Raw genomic sequence first — 20,100 nt, forward strand, 5'->3', positions numbered from 1 at the left:
GGACCTGGCCGCCTCTCTTGCTCCTTAGGGCTTCTAGGCAACCGGTTGGGACCATGCCTCAGTACCCCGTCTCCGGGAAGTTGTGGTGGTTTGTTTGTTTTTGTTTTATAGACATCAGTGGTGAGATGTTGTCTCAGAATCCTGTTTATTTAAGGGCTTTTAGGACTTGGGGGGGGTTGCCAACTCATTGTGCCCCGATTAGTTTGTTGTGCCCCCTTCAGAATATGCGAAATGGTCCCAGGCCTTGCTAATAATCCACTTTCTTTCTGACCTTTGGTAATTCACGGGAATTTATATCACATTGTCTTCGTTTGCATTTCTTTGACTGTGAATGCAGTTGAACATGGTTTTGTGTTTGTTGCCCTTTTGTATTTTGTTCTGAATTTATTTTTGTGTTTTACCATTTTTTTAAAACAGATACTAGTCTTTTTCTACTTTGTTTGAACATGCTTGGTAATTTAGATCTTTGCAGACTAGAAGCAACCACTCATTGATGGCCTTTCCACCCTGCCCTGAGTGCTTTACATAGGCCTGCCCCAAGGAAGAGGAAGAAGGCAGAATTGTCATTTTCCTTGAGAGAACAATCACCAGAGGAGTTAGTAATGTGCTTAGGGTCACACAGCAGGTGGGGGTTGGTCCTAGGCACCCCGACAGCCTGGGCTGCTGGGGAACTCTTCTGGCCTCTGGGACAGTCTGATATAATCCCACCTCTTGCCTGGGGATGATTCCAGCTGGCAGTGTTTTGAAGATGCCCGCAGGCCCAGTGTGAGGGTCTCCAGTACTCTCCATACAGTTTGTTGGTAGCTTTGAACTGAGCCTCAGTAGTTGGTGACACCTGGCACACCCAGACCCAAGAATGGAGCATAAATTTCCATTTCTTTCCATGGTTATCTAAGTATTCAACCTCCTCAATTTGGAGAATGTTGTTTTCAGAAGGTATCTCCCATATTCCTGACAACAGGACTCTCCAGAACGCAAGTCAGGATGAAAAAAAGACCAACAACCCCGTTTTTAAAAGTGGGCAGAGATGTGAACAGACACTGCCCAGGAGGCAAGTGAGCCTGTGGACAGTGCACACATGATGAGTTAGCTGGGGTGAGCGACCGAGTCCCCCAGGTGGCTGAGCTCAAGACGGCTGAGGATGCCAGGCGCTGGGATGACAATGTGTCTCGCATCTGGCATTTTTGAAAGATGGTCCAGAAAATCCCAAGAGAAAAAGTGCACATGCCCACCTTGGATACAGAAGCCACAGCAGCATTTCACACTGTCAGAGCCCACTCTCAATGGTGCGCTGTGGTTATGTCCCAACCATTCTCAGAGAAAATGATAAAGGGCATGAACAGTTTTTAGCAAAAAGAACAAATGGCTAGAATGGAAAGAGTCCACATGTCTATCAGCATCAGAAAGGATGAACAGACTGTGGTGGGTTCATGCAGTGGGCATAGCGAGAATGAGCTGCGGCAGCCACACGCCAACCCTGAGCAGATAGCTGCCTGGGGAGGTGGACAGCATCCTGACCTGAGGGTAACTGTGGGGATGTGAACACCTAAAACCTTATACTTAAATAAAAAAAGAAAAGTTACCCCTTCCATCTTGTGTCTTAAATGTGTTATAACATTATGCACAGTAGTTACTCGATTTAAAAAAGTTTCTACTTCTGTATTCAGTTCTTTTATAGTTCCTAAAGCTTGTTTATATTTTTTGATTAGACTTGGTGGAGATTTATATGTTTATTGATCTTTTTAGAGTAGATTTTATTTATTCTTTATTGCGGTAAAACAATTTATTTTAATTTTTTGCAGTGCTAAATCCTTGGCCATGTGCATGCTGGGCAAACGCTTCTCCTCAGAGCTGTCCACCCCAGGCTCTCAACAGCATTGAGGGTACAGAGCTGCCTGGGCTCTGAGCACAGCGCTGCACGGCGTGTCTCAGGGCTGCTCATCTCTCATGGCAAAGCCCTGTTGAATAAACCCTCCCATTTCCCTCCTCCCAGCTCCTGTGGACCACTGTTCTACTCTCTTGTCTATGTGAGTTTGATGACTCTAGGGACCTTACGTACGTGGGATGGTACAGTCTTTGCCGTTTTGTGTCTGGCTTGCCCGTCTGGACCTAATGTCCTGAAGGTCCGTCCAGTGTTGTGATATGTCAAGGTTCCTTTCCAGTTTAAGGCTGAGTGATATTCCAGTGTGTGTGTGTTACCTCTTTGGCTTATCCATTCGTCCATTGATGGACTCTTGGGTTGCTTCCATGTTTAAACTGTGGTTTTATGTTGCTGTGACCATAGAAGTGCATATGGCCCTTTGAGATCCTGCTTTCAGTTAGGGGTTTCTACCTAGAAGTCAAATGCTAGAACATATGGTAGCACTATGTTTAGTTTTTGTTTTGTTTTCTGGTACCAAGGATTAAATCCAAGGGTGCTTAACCATTGAGCCATGCTCTCAGCCCTTTTTATTTTTTATTTTGAAAGAGGGCCTTGCTAAGTTGCTGAGGCTGGCCTGGAACTTGCAATACTCCCACCTCAGCCTCTGTGTCACTGGAATTACAGGTGTGCACCACTGCACCCAACTATGTTTAGTGTTTTGAGGCAACTTCATAGTGGCTTTTCCTTAGTAGCTGCACCATTTTACATTCACGACAACAGTGTGCAAAGTTTCCAGATTCTCTGCATCCTCACCAACTTTACAGCCTTGTTTTTGGTAGTGGCCATGCTGATGGGTGAGGTGGTGTCTTGTGGTTTTGGTTTATGTTTTCCTGGTGGTTAGTTTTGTTGGGCATCTTTCCATGTGCTCCTTGGCCATTTGCTTATCTTCTTGTGTTTTTTGTTTGTGTGTGGTTTGTGGTCTGGGGATTGAACCCAGGGGTGCTCTCAATGAGCTACATCCAGCCCAGCCCTTTTACTTTGAGACAGGGCCTAAGTCACTGAGACTGGTCTTGAACTTGCGATCCTAATGCCTCAGCCTCCAGAGTTGCTGGGAGTACAGGCGTGAACCACTGTGCCCAGCCTGCATGTCTTTGGTGAAATGTCAACTCAAGTCCTTTGCCCATTTTCTAATCAGCTTATTTGTTTTTCCTTATTATTGAGGTATTCAAATTCCTTCTATATTCTGGTCTGCAGACATTTCTCTCCCATTCGATACACCTGATGAAAGACTCCTTGGCTTGGTATAGAAAGCTTTGAGGTTGAAGTAGTCCTGTTTGTCTATTTCTGCTTTTGTGGCCCTTGTTCTTGTCCAAGAAGTCATTGCCAAGAACAATGTCATAGAACTTTTCCTGATATGTTCTTTTAGGGGTTTTATCTATCTCTCTCTCTTTCTTTTGCTTAGATGTTAACCTGTTTTGTTTTCATTTTTTCTTTTGATTTTGCAGTGTTGAGTTGAACCCAGGGCCTTGTGTAAACTAGGCAAGCACTGTACTGAGCTGCATCCCAGTCCTTCTAATCTGTTTTGAGTTAATTTTTGTACATATTGTAAGATAAGGGTCTGTCTTCACTGTTCTGAATATGAAAATCTAATTTTCCCTGCACCATGTATTGAAGAGGTTATCCTTCCCTCCCTCGTCTTCTCAGCACCTTGTTGAAGTTCTCTTGGCTGTAAATGCAAGGGTTTATTTCTGGACTCTCTTGTTTTGTTCCATTAGTCTATGGATCTGTCTTTACTGGTTTTATTTATTTATTACTTAGTTTTCTTTATTAGTTTTTTTCTTACTCTTTTTTGTTTACTCTTTTTTTCTGGTCTGGTGATTGAACCCAGGGGTGCTCTACCACAGAGTTATATCCACAGCCACCCCTTTTTATTTTTTGAGACAGGGTCTCACTGTGTTGTCCAGGCTGGCCTCAAACTTGTGATCCTCCTGCCTCAGCCTCTGTAGTACCTGGAATTACAGGCCTGTGCTACCACACCCAGCCTTTTTTTGCCTAGCTTTAAGGATTTATTTTGTTAATTTTTGACTTCTTATTGTTTAACTGCTTGGCTTTCTTTCTTTACTGTTTCTTCCTCAGTCTTGAAAGTCCCTAGGTCTATCAGGTGCCTGGAGGGTCACTCGGCCGTGGTGAGGAGGGGAGCCTGCTTGTCCTCAGTTTTGTGGCAGCGTGGTCAGAGGCTTCTGCTCTGAGGTCTCCTTTGTCTAAACTGTATTAAATGTGGGTTTCTTCCTTCTTTAACACACAGCCATTTGTGTAACTGCTCCAGACTTTGGGGAAAGGACCACTCTAGAGGGTCTGGGACTTCGACCTGGTTGTGGAGTGGAGTCCCAGAGGGTGTGTCTACTTCCCCATTAGCCTTGGTTCCTAGGCAGTCTCACGTTTGAAAGGGCTGTTACAGGCGCCCGTGGTTGGGGTGGCCTTTGAAGTCTGTTTCCAGTACTTCTTGCTCATGGTACTCTTCTCTGTCCCTGTGCATAGGGATGTGTGGCTGTCTTCTCTGTCACACAGTGCTCACCTCTGTCCCTTTCAACACCCTTCTGCCTGTTGCCCACTTAGCTGGCTGCATCACAGCTCTCATCGGGGCCTCAGCCCAGCTTCTGTCCTTTATCTTTTGGCAATATTTTGGTGCCTTCTTCTCTCAGCTGATGAGGGATTTAATTGACATCATGTGATTTACATATGGGTTTGTTTTTGTTTCACCTGGTTTTCCTCCTTTCCTAGTTAAAGGGCCCATGCCCTATCCTGGTGACCTGGCTCATTTGTCTGAAATTCTTACCACTATTTCTTAATCAACATTTCAAGGACTAACATCTGAGTCCCACCCAGATCAGAATGAGATCTTATAGCACATCTCTGATCTCTGGTTCTGATGGCTTATTTTATTGAAAATAGATACAAATCTTAATTTTAAAGGGCCTCTCATTTTTCTGTGAATTATATCTTTTAGCAACTATATCACCAAAAGTTTTTTAAAAGGGCAGTAGCTGTGGACTCAGGCCCGCTGTGGTAGGTGCCTCATGGTCTCAGGCAGGTTGCATGGCCTCCCTCTCTCCTTTTCTCACCTGAGAAGGGGGAATGGGTATCCACAGCTGCCTGAATTGGACCCCTGGGGATGGCTATTAGGATCCTGGGGCAGCAGCCTGGGATAGTCACAGCTGTAGGCCATCAGTGTAGGATGTGGTTTGGGTCCACTCCTGGGCTCGCGTTGCTCCTGCCTCAGCCTCCTGAGTCGCTGGGACTGCAGGTGTGTCACCATGCCTGCCTCTCTTTCCTGGTCTTTCAGTTGGCCGGTGATGGAGCTCCTTAGAGGATCTCGGGTTTCAGGGACCAGAGCTCAGCTTTACAAGGAGGAGGTCAGCTGGAGGCCTGGGAGGAGGGTGGTGGGTATTGCCCATGCTCCTGTCTCCCTCCTCTGCCTGTTCATCTCCATGATGGCCCTGCCCTCCTCTGCTGCCAACTGCAGTCCTTGCCTGCTGCCACAGTGACTTTCCCAGCCCCTCTTCCTCAGGCTTTGCTTTGTGGCCTCTCTTCAGCAAGGTTTCCCTGGACAGCCCACTTGTGGTTCTTTCAGTGCACTCAGATGTGCTGATGGAGCGAGATCAGATGACCTGGTTATTCCTACAAACCTGTTGCGAGCTCCACTTCCTTCCCAGCACCCAGCACAGTGCCAAGCACTGAGGCTAATGAGGCCCCAGGCCCCACTTGCTCTCCAATGCTCCTGCACTGGGAGGGTGGCTTGTGTGGAGCCCACACTGCCTGCTCTTTTTCCACCTCCCCTCTGAGCGCCAGAGACTGTTGCATCTGTGTGGCTCAGAGGCTCCCCTCAGCCTGGCTGTGGGAGGGCAGGAGCTGTGTTCTGGTGCAGTGAACACAGTGGCTCCCACAGCAGCTGTGTCTCAGGGGTGGGGCCTTGGGGGCTCAAGTGCACAGAGAGATGGATAATGGTCAACTCCAGTTCAGGGATGCTGCTTGATCTGAGTTATTTGTCCTGTCTGTTACTGACTGTGTGTGCATGCATACTGAGGGTTGTGTCTGCCACAGACCCCTGCCTCTACATCCCACGCTTTGCCCACCTGCTGGAGTTTGGGGAGAAGAATCATGAGGTGTCCATGACAGCTTTGAGGCTCTTGCAGAGGATGAAGAGGGACTGGATGCACACAGGCCGGCGCCCTTCAGGCCTCTGTGGAGCAGGTATGGTGGGAGCCCCAAGCCTGGCCTTGTGGTTACAGTCCCACTGGCTGGACTGCAGACACTAGTGATGTTTTCTATCCTGACCCTGGTGTGTGTGTGGAGCCAGGGGTTGGCATGGGGAACCCAGGCACCAAGCCTGTGAGGCAAGTGTTTTCCGATGGAGCTACCCCCAGACTTTGGCCTTGACCCTTGTACACCAGGCCCACAGGTTGGGGATGGTGTTTCCAGACTGGACCTTGCACTGAGCTGCCTCCTGTGCCTGGTCTGGACCTGGCCACAGGGTCCTCAGCCCTTGAGGAGGGTGGCTTGTGTGTAGCCCACACTGCCTGCTCTTTTCCCCATTGGCCTCTTCACCTCCTGAGATAAGGGACAGGCCCTCAGAAGCCAAAGGCACTGCTGGGCCTCTTGGCCTTGATCCTGGGTTTCCCATTCAAGGTGGATGTTGGTGTTTTTCGTGAGATTAACAGGGTGGCCTTGTTCTAAGCCACTGAGTCCTTGCTGCTGAGGGTGCCCCTGGACAGTTGTCCTGTGTTGCCTTGAGGCTGCTGCAGATATTCCCCAGGCTTTGCTCTTGGTACTTATACAAGGTCTGGCCGAGTGGCCTGGCCTCAGGGTCTTCTGCCCAGGAGGAGCCCCTGGCTGCCAGAACCCTGTTCCTCCTCCAACACCTATAGTGTCTTCTACTCTCTGGAAGGCCAGGGGCCAGCTTCTGTACTCATTTAGTGTGGGGCTAATGCCTGAGGCTATGTTTGAACTGCAGACAGTGGGCCACCCTGGCTCACCATAGCCTTGGTTAGTGGGTCAGCCAGCACCTGACCTTACTCCTCCTAGCCTGGGCCTCACTCTGGGAATCCTCAGCTCCTGAAACCAGCATTTCACATATAAGGTACTTTGAAGTCATTCTCAATATTTGTATTTTAATTTTTATATTTAAAAGTGGCATGTGAATATAGCCACGACCCAGAATGAGGTACGAACTCTCACTGCCTAGGAGTTCCCTGCATAGCGCGAGGGAAGGTGGAACCTGCCCTGCCCCCCTCTGCTCAACTGGAGGAGCCATGCTAGGAGAGCATGTCTCCACCCTGGCTGAGGTCGTGCTTGGAGTCCTGTCCCTGCCCCAGGTTACAGCAGAAGAACTTTGTTTTCTCAGCTCCCAATCCTGGCTGAGTTTTCTGAGCACCTTTTACTCTTTTTTAGCACTTCTGGTTGCAGCCAGAATGCATGATTTCCGGAGAACTGTCAAAGAAGTCATCAGCGTGGTCAAAGTGTGTGAGTCCACGCTGCGGAAGAGGTGAGGCACTTCAGCTTGTGGTGTCGGTGGTCACAGGAGCTAGGCTGCTTGTTGGAGTTGCTGCTACTGTCCTCTGGGGTCTCCCTGCTCCATGGAGGCACTCTCTCTTCAATCCCAGAATCTGCTAGGTTTAGTCAAGGTGGAGCTTGGTTTGTAGCGGGGCCCTGTCTTCCACCCCGTGTCTAAGCTGAGTTCACCTGAAGCATGGTTTGTGGAGGTGTTTTGAGTCACAGTTGCCAGGTAGCCAGCTGAAAGCTATTCTGATCTGCTGTTCGTAGCCTCTGCTGCCTGCTCAGTGTGGCCCATCCTGGCCTGAGCGCCTGCGAGGCCTGTCTCCCTGTGGGAAGTCTGGGTCAAAAGCTACCCCTTTATTCAACCAATGGTACATCCAGCAGGTGGGCATGGGCTGGGGCCTGGCATTCTGCGATGGCAGTATTGAGGGCTGCTCACAGCTCCCTTGACTGACCTTGATGCTGGCAGGCATGTAATTTGTCACCAGTCTCAGACACCTGATGCTGAGGTGGGCTTCAGATGAGACAATCCCCACAGCAATTTCCAGAAGCAGGTGGGAAGTCATCTTGCTTTAAGTATTCCACTTCTAATTTTTTAAAAAATTAATTAAACGTTTTGAAAATGATAGAAAACATATAAGAATTAAGCATTATGGCGCTGGGACTGTGGCTCAGCGGCAAAGTACTTGCCTAGTACGTGTAAGGCCCTGGGTTCGATCCTCAGCAACACATAAAAATAAAATAAAGATATTGTGTCCATCTACAACTAAAAAATAAATTAAAAAAAAAAAGAATTAAGCATTAGCTGGTCACAGAAGTGCAGAATCCCTGCCTGATACACTAGGCAGATGGAGACTCTGACCTGCTTCCCTCCTTGTACAGCGTTCCTGTGTCTTCTGGCCAGGCCCCGGGGCGTATGTATGGAGGCCTCAAGGACATGTGGGCCTTCTCCCAGAGACCTGGGAAGCTGCAGCAAGGGACTGGTCCTGTGCTACTGGTGGTGTGACCAGGGCCTGTGGAGGCCTCTTCTCGTAGATCAGTTTCAAATAGGTTTTCAGGGCATTGGCTCCATCTTACTTCCCCATTTTAGGCTCACGGAATTTGAAGACACCCCGACCAGTCAGCTGACCATTGACGAGTTTATGAAGATTGACTTGGAGGAAGAATGTGACCCCCCCTCGTACACAGCTGGACAGAGAAAGCTACGGATGAAGCAGGTAGCACCAGCCCTTCTGCCCTCCCCATAGCTCCTGGTCTTCTGAGAGCATTTGAGCTCTGACATGTCACATCCGAGTGTTGATTCCAGATGTGTGTGTAGCTGACTAGGCTAAACTTGGTCTACTCCTGGAGCAGGCTAACTCTGTTGGGCCTTGAGAACCAGGAGTTCTTGGGGCACGCTGCTCTGTACAGGGCCTCCCTCCCCTCAGCTGTGCTTCTGTGGGGCTGTCTCCACAACGTGGCAGTGACAGGGCCTCCACCGTAGCACTTGGAGTGCACCAGAGCCTGAGTGCTGCCCGCCTACAGCTTACGCTCATTGTGTTGTCCTTTTCCCACATGGCTTCCTCTTGCACAAGGGCCGTGCCCAGGGGTAGGAGTGGGGGTGGAGATGGACACAGGCAGCTGAGCCTGGGGCAGTGTATGGAGGGGTACCTGTCTGGAGACAGACTTGGCCCTGGCGTGGGTGAGGCATCATTGCCAGTTGTTCAGGAGAGCTCTGTCTTTCTGGGCCAGTTGTAATGTGATTGTACCTGCCCTCCCTGGGGCTGTTCCTATGGCCTGGTGACAGTGAGGCTTACCAGCATTTGACTCTTCTCTTTCAGCTTGAACAGGTCCTGTCAAAAAAACTGGAGGAAGTTGAAGGTAACTGACCAGACTTCCCGTGCATGTTTTAGTTTTGTTGGAAAAAGTAATTTGTGTTTACCTTTGGCTTGTAATTGTAATTGACTCCTTTAGGTGAAATATCCAGTTACCAGGATGCCATTGAGATTGAACTAGAAAATAGCCGACCAAAGGCAAAGGGGGCCCTCGCCAACCTATCAAAAGATGGTGAGTCTCACCCTCTCTCCTTGTCCTGGAGGACTCCGGGCCAGCACCCCAGAGACCTCTTCCTCTTCTGACCCTGGACCCCACTGCTCCTGCTGCTCCTTCCATGGCCACATGGTCCTTCTTCCATCCCAGGCTGCTGGTCCCCTGGTCCTGACGTGTTGTGCCGAGTGCCAGCTACTTTCTGAACACCCATCAGCAGCCACGTCCCCCAGCAGCCTCAGCACCCAATCTCTGTCCCCTAGTTCCTGCAGGCCAGCCTCCTGCTTCTGAGCCTCAGCTGCCCCTGCAGGCCCCCAGGGTCACTGTTCTCACTCTTGGCTAGGCAGCGCCTGTGAGAGAGACAGCCCCACAGCCACCTCGCCCTGCTCCTCCTTGCTGCCCACTCTGGCTCCACAGGCAGTGCTAAAGCCTGGCTGTGGCATGGGTGCTGCTCAGTGCCTGTCTTCTCCTGCTGTGCCCTGCCCCTGGTCCCCTGTGTCCAGGGCCTGTCTGAGGTGTTTGTGTTGCTAGATGGACCTGTCTCCCAGGCCAGGCAGAGATGGAGGAGTGCTCAGCTGCCCTTTGCAGCATCTGGTCCACAGTGGAACTTACAGCACCTTAGTCCCTGTGCCACCTCCCATGCCTTGGGTTTGGGGCTTGTGGTGCCACCCATGCCAGCAAGGCCAGGTCTCTGTACTCTTGGAGATCTCTGCTTATTGAAGCCAGAACCACGTGTGGCACCAGCAACTACCTTGCCAGGTGTGTGGGGTCTGAGAGAAAGGCGGCATGACCACAGGTCCCTGGTGTGCGCAGACACTGGCTTGTGCTGTGGGGGAGCTGTGAGACCAGCTTGTCTCCTCCCAGCCCTGCTTCGCTTTGTCAGTAAGCTTGTGTAAGCCACTGTCCCTGTCTTTCCCTCAGGACCTCTCCTGAGAACAAGCACTTCCCCCCCTCTGACCCTCTGCTCCATGTGCTGAAGCCTGTGACATCCCTTCCTCCAGACCTCTGCCTTCACTGGCTGCCTAAGTGGCCTCCCTCTCATTTCCATAGGTGCTCACTGCTGGCAAACAGTGCCCATTTCTGGGTGTTTGCTTTGTTCTCCTACATGGTAGGAATTCTGTAGTTGCTTTTAGTTGTTTTCCAGTTATCATTGGGTTTTCTAAGTAATTATGTCCCCACACACAGAAACCCTTCTGTTGTCCTTTACCGGTTCTAATGTCCTGAATTTCTTTCTTGGATCTGGTCTGTTGCCTGGCGTGGCAGCACCTTGTTGAATCTTGGTGGCAGGAACAGGCATGTCTCCACCGCCAACACCAGGGACCAGGTTTTGTGCTTTTAGCAAGATAGTGGCTCATGTTAAGGGAATGGCCACCTATGCACCTCGGTGAAGCATTCTTATCCACGGCCAGTCTGTGTTCAGATGTCCTCAGGTCAGTGGAAACTGTTCCTCTGTGATTGATGGATGCACCATCTTCTTGAATGTCCCCCCTTTCCTGGTCCCTGGGAGGCACCACTTGGCTGCAGTAGTTGCCTTATCCGCTTGTAGAGTTGAGCAAAGTTGTGTTTTAAGTATTTTGTTTGTTCCATGGTTTCCTTTTTCACCATTTATTACTTTACACTTTGGTTTTCTGGGTGCTTTCCTGGCTGGGTCGTTGATTCCCAGAAGCCAGCCTTTTTGGTACTTCCTGGTTTTGCTGCCTGTTTGCTGTGTTGGTAGCTGCTGCCATTACCCTCTTCCTTCTTTCCAGCGCCCTTGCTGTGCCCTCCCTGTCACCTGCCTGCCTGCCTGCCTGTGGCATCTGTGGCTGCAGATCCTCTGAGCACTGTTGTCGGAGAATGTCTCATTTTCTCAGTCTCAGGTTGTTGGTTCTTCCATGTGTGAGGAAGCTTTGGAGGCTCTGGGGTGGGTGTCTTGTGGCTTTGGTGTAACATCTGCTTTCCTGATATCTTAACCAGGGCGTGGTGCTGATATGTTTGCCCTTGGTGGAGAGTCCTAGGACATGTGATAGCCCTAGTCACGTGGGAAGCAGGCACTCCACATTGTGGCTGGCAGGCTGGCTGGACCTGTCATGTTTTTGCTCTCCATGCGCATGCAAACAGTGCCCATGGCTCGAGTTGCCTGGGCCTCTGGGCCTCACTGTCATCTACTCAGTGGCCTCTCTCACACACAAAGGTGGCCACTGCCTGCTGCTGCTGCTGTGACACGAAGGTTTGTCTTCTGCCCGTGACACCTGGCCTTGCCCAGGTTGGAGGCCAGCCCTGGGGGCGATGGTCGTTTCATCCTGCTTGTCAGGTGATCTTAATGCTTCCAAGATCCATTTCATCGGCATTCTGTAGATTTTGCTTTTCCGGCCCACATCTAAGATATTTTTCCCTGACCCTTTGCCCACCTGGGGACTTTTCTTACACCATGAAGACCTGGTGTGGCTGTTTGCTCCAACCTGAAAAGCCTGGTTTCTCCTGGTAGTGGAAGGAAGCCCATTTGATTGTTGATAATTCTTTCCACATGGCACTCTCTGAACTTGGTCTGGGTTCTGTTCCTGCTATTCTCTAGGTAGTGTCTCCTGTCCTCTGTCTCTTGGGCTGTGTCTGATCACATTGCCTCAACCATAACAAAACCCTCCTTGCTGTTTGCTTCCTGTGAGGCACAGCAGGAGGCCTGTGAGGCCAGAGTGGGCACTGGCCAGGTCAGGCCAGAGCACGGCTTCCTGGCTCAGGCCGTGCACACTGCAGTAGGACTGTGGTTTCTGCTGGGCGCTGAGTCACTAAGGGCCCGAGAGCAGAGGGGTTGGGGCTGGATTTACTGCAGTGTGGGGAGGTGGGACTTCTCTGGAGGTACTTTGGGGTATATGGTGGCCTCTGCAGGGTCCTGGCTAGCTCCACTGGGGAAGGGAGACTTAAAGGTCAGGACAGAGCTGTGTGCAGCAGCCTGTCTAGAAGGCTCGTCTCCCCTGTGGTCTCCCTGCTCTCTGGAGACCCAGCTCTTCCCTAGGAACCCTGTGAAGGTAGGGCCCTCCTGTGACGTGCAGTGCTAACTGTGGCTCTAAGAGCTTGCGCACCATCTGACTCTGTCTCGTGCAGGAGGAGGTGCAATTGGCACCCATCAGTCTGCACATGTAAGGCTTGCCCTTTGGCCTTTGAGCTTTGACACCTGCACACAGCTGTGAAGCTGCAGCACAGGGCGAGTCAGACCTGCCAGTGCAGAAGTGTTCTTCGGCCTTTGCTACGTGACCTCACCTTCCTCTGCAGGCCACCACTGACTGTTCTCAGTCACCCGTTCAGTTGGTTTTCTAGACTTATGCAAAAGTCTTTTATGTTCATAATGCCTGCTCTTTTTATCTCTCTGGCCTTTTCCCTTTAGTGTAATTATTTTGAATAATCCACTGATAATTTATTCTTTTTTGTTGTGCTGTAATAGGCTGTGAATATACTTGATGTTGTTCATTCATTTGTCTATTGAAGGACATTTGGGTTATTTCCTGTTTTAGACCATTACAAATAAAGCTGTTTGGCTGGGTGCAGTGGCACACGCCCGGAATCCCAGTGACTTGGGAGGCTGAGGCGGGAGGATGGCAAGTTGGAGGCCAGCCTGGGTAACTTAGCAAGGCCCTGTCTCAAAATAAAATGGAAAGGGGTAGCTCAGTGGTAAAGCACCCCGGGTTCTATCACCAGCACTAAGAGAAAAAAAACACCCACTATGAGCAAACCACCATGAGCCCTGTGCAGTCGGCAAGGGCGCTGCTGTCTTCTATCGTGGGCGAGGGGCGCAGGGGCTGTTTCTGGGTAAGGCTTTGAGTCTCTAGGAAGTGGCCATGCTGTCCCCAGTGGTGCACTGTGGCTTGCCCACCAGCGATGTGTGTGAGCTCCAGGGGCTCTGTCCCCTGACACTTGCGTCCCATCTCATCAGCGTCCAGTTGTGCTGATGGGTGTGTCGGTGCTGTGGTGGCTCCCTGTGGTTCAACGTGCGTGTCCTGGCGATGTCATCCTGACCCCGATGTCCTGCCTGCTGAAGTGCCCATCTGGCTCCTGTGCCTGCTTCCCCCTTGGGCCGTGCTTCCCGTGGAGTTTGGACTCAGTGCCTGGACCAGCTGCCCATGTCTGTGCAGCGGCTCTGTGGAGAAGCCTGAGGTTGTCTTGCCTGGCGGTGTCTTCCGAGGGCAGGTGATCTTAACGCTTCCAAGATCCATTTGATTGGCATTCTGTGGATTCTGCTTTTCCGCCCCACATCTAAGATATTTTTCCCTGACCCAAAGTTACAAACATTTTGTTGTTTTTCTGAAGCACTTAAACTTGGGCATGCAGCCCGTTTCCAGTGAGCTTTTTTGCATGAGGTGCGGACACTTGGGCATCCCCAGCACTATTTGTTGGCGGGACTCTTCTTCCTCTGTTGCAGAAAAGGGCATGTTTTTGTGAAAGTGTTTGTTTTCTCAGTTGTTCTGCAGCTTGGCAAAGGCGTCACAGAATTGGGTCTCTGGCTTTTGCCTGGCTGACAGGTTGCATGTGAATTGTGTCCCTAGGCTCTGCTGAGGACACTACATCCAGCCTTTTTGGTGAGGAGGACATCGAGGATGAGGAGCTAGAGGCGGCAGCTAGCCACATGAACAAGGACTTCTACAGGGAGCTCCTGGGTGGCGGAAGTGGCAGCTCAGAGGCAGCAGAAAGCCCTGAGGAGGGCAGCAGAGCCCTGGCCTTGGAGTCCCTGCTTGGCCCCCTGCCCACAGCGGCTAGCCTGGGCATCTCAGACTCCATACGCGAATGTATCTCTGCCCCGAGCCGGGACCCTGGTGAGTGCCCTGGGAAGGGCAGGTGGTGTTCCCAGTCCGCCTGACCTCTTCCATGGAGCGAATGGGAAGCCACTGTGGTCTCTAGGAGAAGCAGCATGCTAGAAGGGTGGGCCGAGGGCACACTACGGCCCGTGCCCAGGGCTGTGTGGAGAAGAACTGGGTGTATGCGTCACCCACAGTGTAGCAGGTCCTGTCACTGTCTTCCGTAGCTTCCCCTGCCCCACGGCCTTGGCTGGCTTGCTGCCCGGGGCCCTGGGCTTGAGTGGCTGCTGTGTGACAGAAAGGGGCGTTGGCAGGGACCAGTTGCTCACCCCTCCTTTTTTGTTTCCATGGTGGTGGGAAAGCTTGGCCTGGGGGGTGGGCTTCACTGTTGGGAGCATTGCCTGTTGAGTTTGAGCAAGACAGTGATGAGGTACCTGAGCAGGACAGGTGCCCTCTTCCCAGGGCTCCTGGTCCCTGTGGCTCCTTCCCCTTCCATCTCCCAGGTTGGGTGTGAGATGGGACTGGGGTGCTAGTAGCCCCATTTCTGCAGGACAGGCTACCCAGGCAGCATGTTGCCCTCAAACCCTGCCTTCTCTTCAGGAAAAATGCTCTGTCATGAGGTGTGGATTGCATGACCTCAGGCAGGGATGACACATGATCCTGTAGCAAGGACGACACGTGAGGGTGCCTGGGGAGGTCACAGCACCAGGCAGAGGGCATATACAAAGGCCCTGAGGCAGCAGGGGCCCAGTGATCTGGAGTAGGAAGAGAGTGCTGTGTGACAGAAAAAGCAAGAGAGAGGGGGAGCAGACCAGAACAGAGGCCTCAAGGGCTGGCCTGAGCACTGAGAGCACCCAGACGGCTGGCCTGTGGCCAGAGTTGATAGCCTCCTGTGGGGATACTGAGCAAGGGCCTACCTGCCAGGCGGTGCAGCCTGCCTTTGACCATGCTGGGGCAAGAGGCCTGGACTTCTGGACTCATATAACGTGTCTGCCCTCAGTCCTGTGACCCAGCTGAGGGGCACCAGCATGCCCAGCCCCACCTTCTGGCCACACTCCCACCCAGCCTTCCCCAGCAGCATCTCGCCTGGTCCTGGCGCTGGGCCAGAGAGCCGGTATCCCCGTCGGAAGAACTCCTCCCTCTCACCAGGTGCGGGCATGTGGGTCTTCTTTGCAGCTTGGGTTTGGTGTCCTGCTTTCTCAGTTAGCACTCTGACATGAGCACTGTCCCCATAGCACTTAAAGACAGGCCTGTGGCCTGCAGGATGGAGGAGGTGGGGCTCCCAGAAGCTCCTCCACCCAGGCCTGAGTCCCAAACCAGTCCAGCGGTGTCTGTGCTCCTCTAGCAGGGCCACCCTGAGCAAAACTGACGTGGCCCTTCCCTCTAGAAGACACCTCGGGGGACGGGGAGCTGGACCTCAGCGGCATCGATGACCTGGAGATCGACAGAGTGAGCCACCGCTGCCCTGGGCTACAGGAGTTGGTTGGGCTCTGTGGGAGGCTGAGGGGGGTGGTCTCCAGGCTCCAGCGCAGGCGGCCTGCATTTTGAGATCTTTGGGCCTGGTGGTTTCCCTGGGCATCCTTAGACACTCCCTAGTGGAAGGATGGTCTTGGGTAGTGCCCACACCCACGGTCCAGTCCCCAGACTCCTCCTCCCAGCCTGTTCCAGCCTCAGTTGCCACAAGCCCTCCCTCTGAAGCCAGGGCCCTGAGCTCTGCCTCTGTTCTCTGCCACCACCCACTCACCCTTTTGGGGTGGCCTTAGTCCAGGAGGATGCCCATAGAGGCATGCACATCGTACACCTCCGATCCCAAACCCCGGGTCCAGGTGTGTGCACCGACTCTGGTTTATCTCATTGGTATCCGTTCTCCCATATTTCTCTCTGATTTTATTGCCACGTGATGCCTGAGCCTGTCCATTTGTTCCTGTGTTGGAATTGTACACCCTTATCTCCCTTCCTGGGACCTATGGCCTGCACTCTGGAGTCAGCAGGGCTACAGACTGCCCTAGAGTCTAGGAACCCTGGACACTGCTCCATGGCTCAGTTTGTGGCTTCAGAAAGGGCAGAGGAACGATAGACAGCTTCCATGCTGAATAGCGGCCCATCGTGTGTTTCCTCCCTTTGATGATTCAAACATGGGAAGGGAAGTGTGTTCCATGTGGGAGATCTTAGGGACCTCTCATAGTGCGGGGTCCCCAGCTGAGCACCTTCACTGCTCTGTGCAGTACATCCTGAATGAATCGGAGGCCCGAGTGAAGGCTGAACTGTGGATGCGGGAGAATGCCGAGTACCTGCGGGAACAGAGGGGTAAGCGCCCACCTGCCCTCCTGCCCGCCTGCCTGGGCCTGGGGGCTTCAGGGGCTTGGCCTCACTGATGCCAGCCACTCTGCTCGACTGTTTATAGAGAAAGAAGCGAGAATAGCCAAGGAGAAGGAGCTCGGCATCTATAAGGAGCACAAGGTAGGCACCCCGAGTGGGCCAGGGAGCCGGAGACTTCTGATGGGAAGAGACAACTCTGGAGCACAGCCTTCCCTGGCACAGGGCCAAGGCCAGGGCAGGCAGTGGCAGTGGAGTGCTCCAGACCCACTTCCCCGCTGGTCTTTGGTTCCACTGTGGATGGATGGACGTGCCACTCGGCTTTGGGGCGAGGTCCCTTGAGGCTGCTTCTCATTGAGGACATTAATTTTCTTTATGTCCTGGGGAGGTCTGACTGACGGCCCCCTGAGTGGCTGGCCTCTGTGGCTGTGCGGCTCAGCTCTTACTCTAGGGCTTCGGCAGCAGCTCGTCCTCCACTTGATGATTTTGGAAGGGGTTTAGCCTCTTGAGTGTCTGAGCAAGAGGAAGGATGGGAGTCTGGACTCTTGCTGGCCAGACCGAACTCAGGACCCAGAGGAGGTGGAGAGGACAGGTGTGAAACCTGCCTTTCAGGAGGACCCCTGAAACTTGAGTTGGGACGTTGAGGGCCCAACAACCCCCCCACCAGCAGCATGCCCACGTTCTGCTGAGCACTTGCCTTTTTTCTCCACCAGGGGTGACCACACTAGGGAGGTCAGTGTGGTGGGAGGTTGTATAGGCTCAGCATCACCATGGTGTCTTGAGCCAGCCGGTAGGGCTTGCCCAGTGCAGGCTATGTGCCCCAAGGAGCCCCAGTGTCACAGGATATGATCGTAGGTTGCAGGACAGCAGCTCACAAGGGGAATTACTTTTGTGTTTCAACCAAGCCCAAGAAGTCTTGCAAACGTCGGGAACCCATCCAGGCCAGCACAGCGGGGGAAGCCATTGAAAAGATGCTGGAGCAGAAGAAGATCTCCAGCAAGATCAACTACAGCGTGCTCCGTGACCTCAACAGCAAGGGTGGGCGCAGCCCACAGAGCGAAGACGCGCGGCCTGCAGAGAGGGCCAGCTCCAAGAAGCTGTCACGGAGGAGAACTGCAGCCAGCAGGAACAGGGCTGACCCTGGGACCAGCATAGGAAAGAGGTACTGTCCTGTCCCCTCCTCTGGGCTGCAGTGCACCAGCCGGGAGAGCCCAGGAGCTGCACTGCCCTGCCGTGTCTAGAAGCCGACTTGCTGCCTCCTAGTGGGGGGAGACTGTCCTAGCTCCCCTTGCCTCGGGCCCTGGGCTGATCAGGCACCAGCGGCATCAGGGTCTGTGCCATCTGGAGAAAGCAGTGGGCTCCCTGGCCCGGATGAGTCCACGTGGGCCAGCCCCAGCCTGTCCACACCCTCTGCAGCTGTGCAGCCAGGGGGGAGAGGTGTGGGCCCGCTGCGCTCCGCCCCTGGGGTATGGTGGAGGGGAGGGGAACAGCAGCCACAGCAGCACCTTCCTGTGGGGTCAGGACCAGTTGAATGCCAGAGGGTGCTGTGGTCTCGAGCTGTGCCACGGGGTGGCTGAGCTGCACATGGCCCTGCTGTGCCAGGGTCCCCTGACAAGGGCCCAGGGTGCTGGTTGGAGCCTTCCCCTGGCTATGAAGATGGGCTGGGCACCCAGCGCAGCCGTACCTGCCTGCCCCCAGGCCTCCCTGGGTTGCCTCTGCCTTCTCTATTGTTGCTCTTTTTTTTTTTAATAATATTTATTTTTTAGTTGTAGTTGGACACAATACCTTTATTTTGTTTATTTATTTTTATGTGGTGCTGAGGATGGAACCCAGGACCTCACCCGTGCTAGGCGAGGGCTCTACCGCTGAGCCCCAGCCCAGCCCCTATTGTGGCTCTTTTTAACCATGGGTCACGACGAGGAGGTGCCTTCTCCCCTCTGCGCATGTGCCTGTCACGTGGCTTCCCTCTTGGTGGCGAAGCATCTCTGTTTACCCGTCCATTCATTTGACAGCTTCTAGGGTCAGTGTTGTGTCCAGAACAGCCTTTTCTTTGTCCAGGTTGTGAGGAGATCTCTTTTGGGGTTGGTTTGTTTTGTCCTAAGTTTCTGATCCATCTGGACCTATTTTAGCATGAGGATTGGGGTGAGATCTGCGAGACTCTGGGTGGCTGGCCATTGATAGGAGGTGCTCTCCCAGGGACCCTTCCTGGGTTGGCTGGCTGTCCTGGCCCTGTGGGTGCCAACAACCTCCCTCAGCACCTGCTTGCCCAGCTGTGGGTTCTGCTGTGCACAACATGGTGGTATTTGGTGGGTCCGTCTCAGGAGAGTGTTCTTTGTGGACTGTTTATTTTTTCCTAGAACTTAAAGGAGATGTCTAGACCTGACCTTTTCCTACTGGCAGTGTGACCATCTTGCTGGTGGGGATGTTCTTAAGGGTTTTGTCTTCCTCAGCTGGGGACACAGGGATCCCAGGGTCCCCTGGAGTCCCAGGCTTGTGCTTGCTCCTCCTGCTGTGGTTGCCTGCCATGGAGTTGCTTAGATGGAAAACACTTGTCTCCTGGGTCCCTGGTGCTCCCAGCAGCCTCACTGGTCTGCAGGTTAGGGACCTTCCATGGCCTCTGAGTCCCAGTGTGCTCCAGACCCCCGCTCCTCCACCGGCTGGCTGGCTGTGTGGCTGCTTGAGGCAGCAGCTTCCTGAATGGACCTTGAATTTTCTCAACTGACCTTTCAGCCTGTCTGTGGCCATGTGATCTCTGCCTTCAGGTATCCAGGTCTCAAGTCTTGAACACGGATTCCCAGTGCAGCAAGCTGGGACTGGGTGGGGGCAGAGGCCGAAGCCCGCCCATCCTCGCTGTCACTCACCCTGGCCTCAGCATTGGTCTGTGTCTCATTGCTATTGCTTTGACAGTGCTGGAGATTGAACAGCTGCAGCTGGGAAGCAGGGGTTCAGAGAGGCTGTGGACCCTGCCTGAGCCTCCCTCTGGCCAGGTCAGGCCTGTGGGCATCAGGGAAAGTCCTGTTCTAGTGTGTGATTCTGGCACCATCTGCAAGCTGTCTGACGCCAGCCTGAGAGGCCCCACGTCCCCGTTCACTTGCTGCTTCCTGAACAGAAAGCTGCCAGCCTTCCCCTGAGTGGCCAGGATCAGAGTTTATGAATATCTAATGTCCACATCTGCCTCCACCCTACCCAGCTATGGCTATGCAGCTCAGGCAGCTCCCACAGGGCAGGGAAAAATCCCACAGGCCTCCAGGGTGCCAGTGTGCCCTCAGCCCTTGGCGGCTTTGCCCTCCATGCTCAGCATTGAGGAGAGAGTGCACAGGCTGTGGCTGAGGTCTGGCCAGGAGCCACAGGGCTGTAGCAGCTGCGCACAGGGCTCTGCCTCCTGCCAGGGGATGGCCCACCCCACCCCAGCCCAGCCCAGCATTAGTGGCCCCACTGCAGGGCCAGCAAGAACCTGGTTAGTTCACCCTGCAGGGCTGCTATGCTCAGCTACTTGGCCACAAGGTTTGGACTGCTGGGCGCTTCTGGGTGGGTAGGGAAGGGCCTGGAAGAATTGATGGGCTTGGAGGAAGCATGACC

General features: G+C 53.1%; 1 protein-coding gene across 9 annotated transcripts in view; it reads left to right on the forward strand.

Moving 5' to 3' along the window:
- The window catches only part of Brf1 (BRF1 general transcription factor IIIB subunit), a 64,471-nt gene that overhangs the window by 40,065 nt on the left and 4,306 nt on the right, over positions 1-20,100 (forward strand). For 3 of the 9 annotated variants that reach the window (XM_026405528.2, XM_026405530.2, XM_026405534.2), the window contains 11 exons: positions 5,963-6,112; positions 7,310-7,403; positions 8,505-8,631; positions 9,235-9,274; positions 9,368-9,460; positions 9,971-10,198; positions 13,957-14,223; positions 15,593-15,654; positions 16,431-16,512; positions 16,610-16,665; positions 17,427-17,683. In XM_026405528.2, coding sequence (XP_026261313.1) covers positions 5,963-6,112; positions 7,310-7,403; positions 8,505-8,631; positions 9,235-9,274; positions 9,368-9,460; positions 9,971-10,198; positions 13,957-14,223; positions 15,593-15,654; positions 16,431-16,512; positions 16,610-16,665; positions 17,427-17,683 — 1,456 coding nt within the window. Of the gene's footprint in view, positions 1-5,202; positions 5,275-5,962; positions 6,113-7,309; positions 7,404-8,504; positions 8,632-9,234; positions 9,275-9,367; positions 9,461-9,970; positions 10,199-13,956; positions 14,224-15,592; positions 15,655-16,430; positions 16,513-16,609; positions 16,666-17,426; positions 17,684-20,100 lie in introns of those variants that run through there. The other 6 variants (XM_026405536.2, XM_026405531.2, XM_026405532.2 and 3 more) reach the window with 4 other exon arrangements.

Source organism: Urocitellus parryii, chromosome 6 (genome assembly GCF_045843805.1).
Source record: "Urocitellus parryii isolate mUroPar1 chromosome 6, mUroPar1.hap1, whole genome shotgun sequence".
NCBI lineage: Eukaryota > Metazoa > Chordata > Mammalia > Rodentia > Sciuridae > Urocitellus > Urocitellus parryii.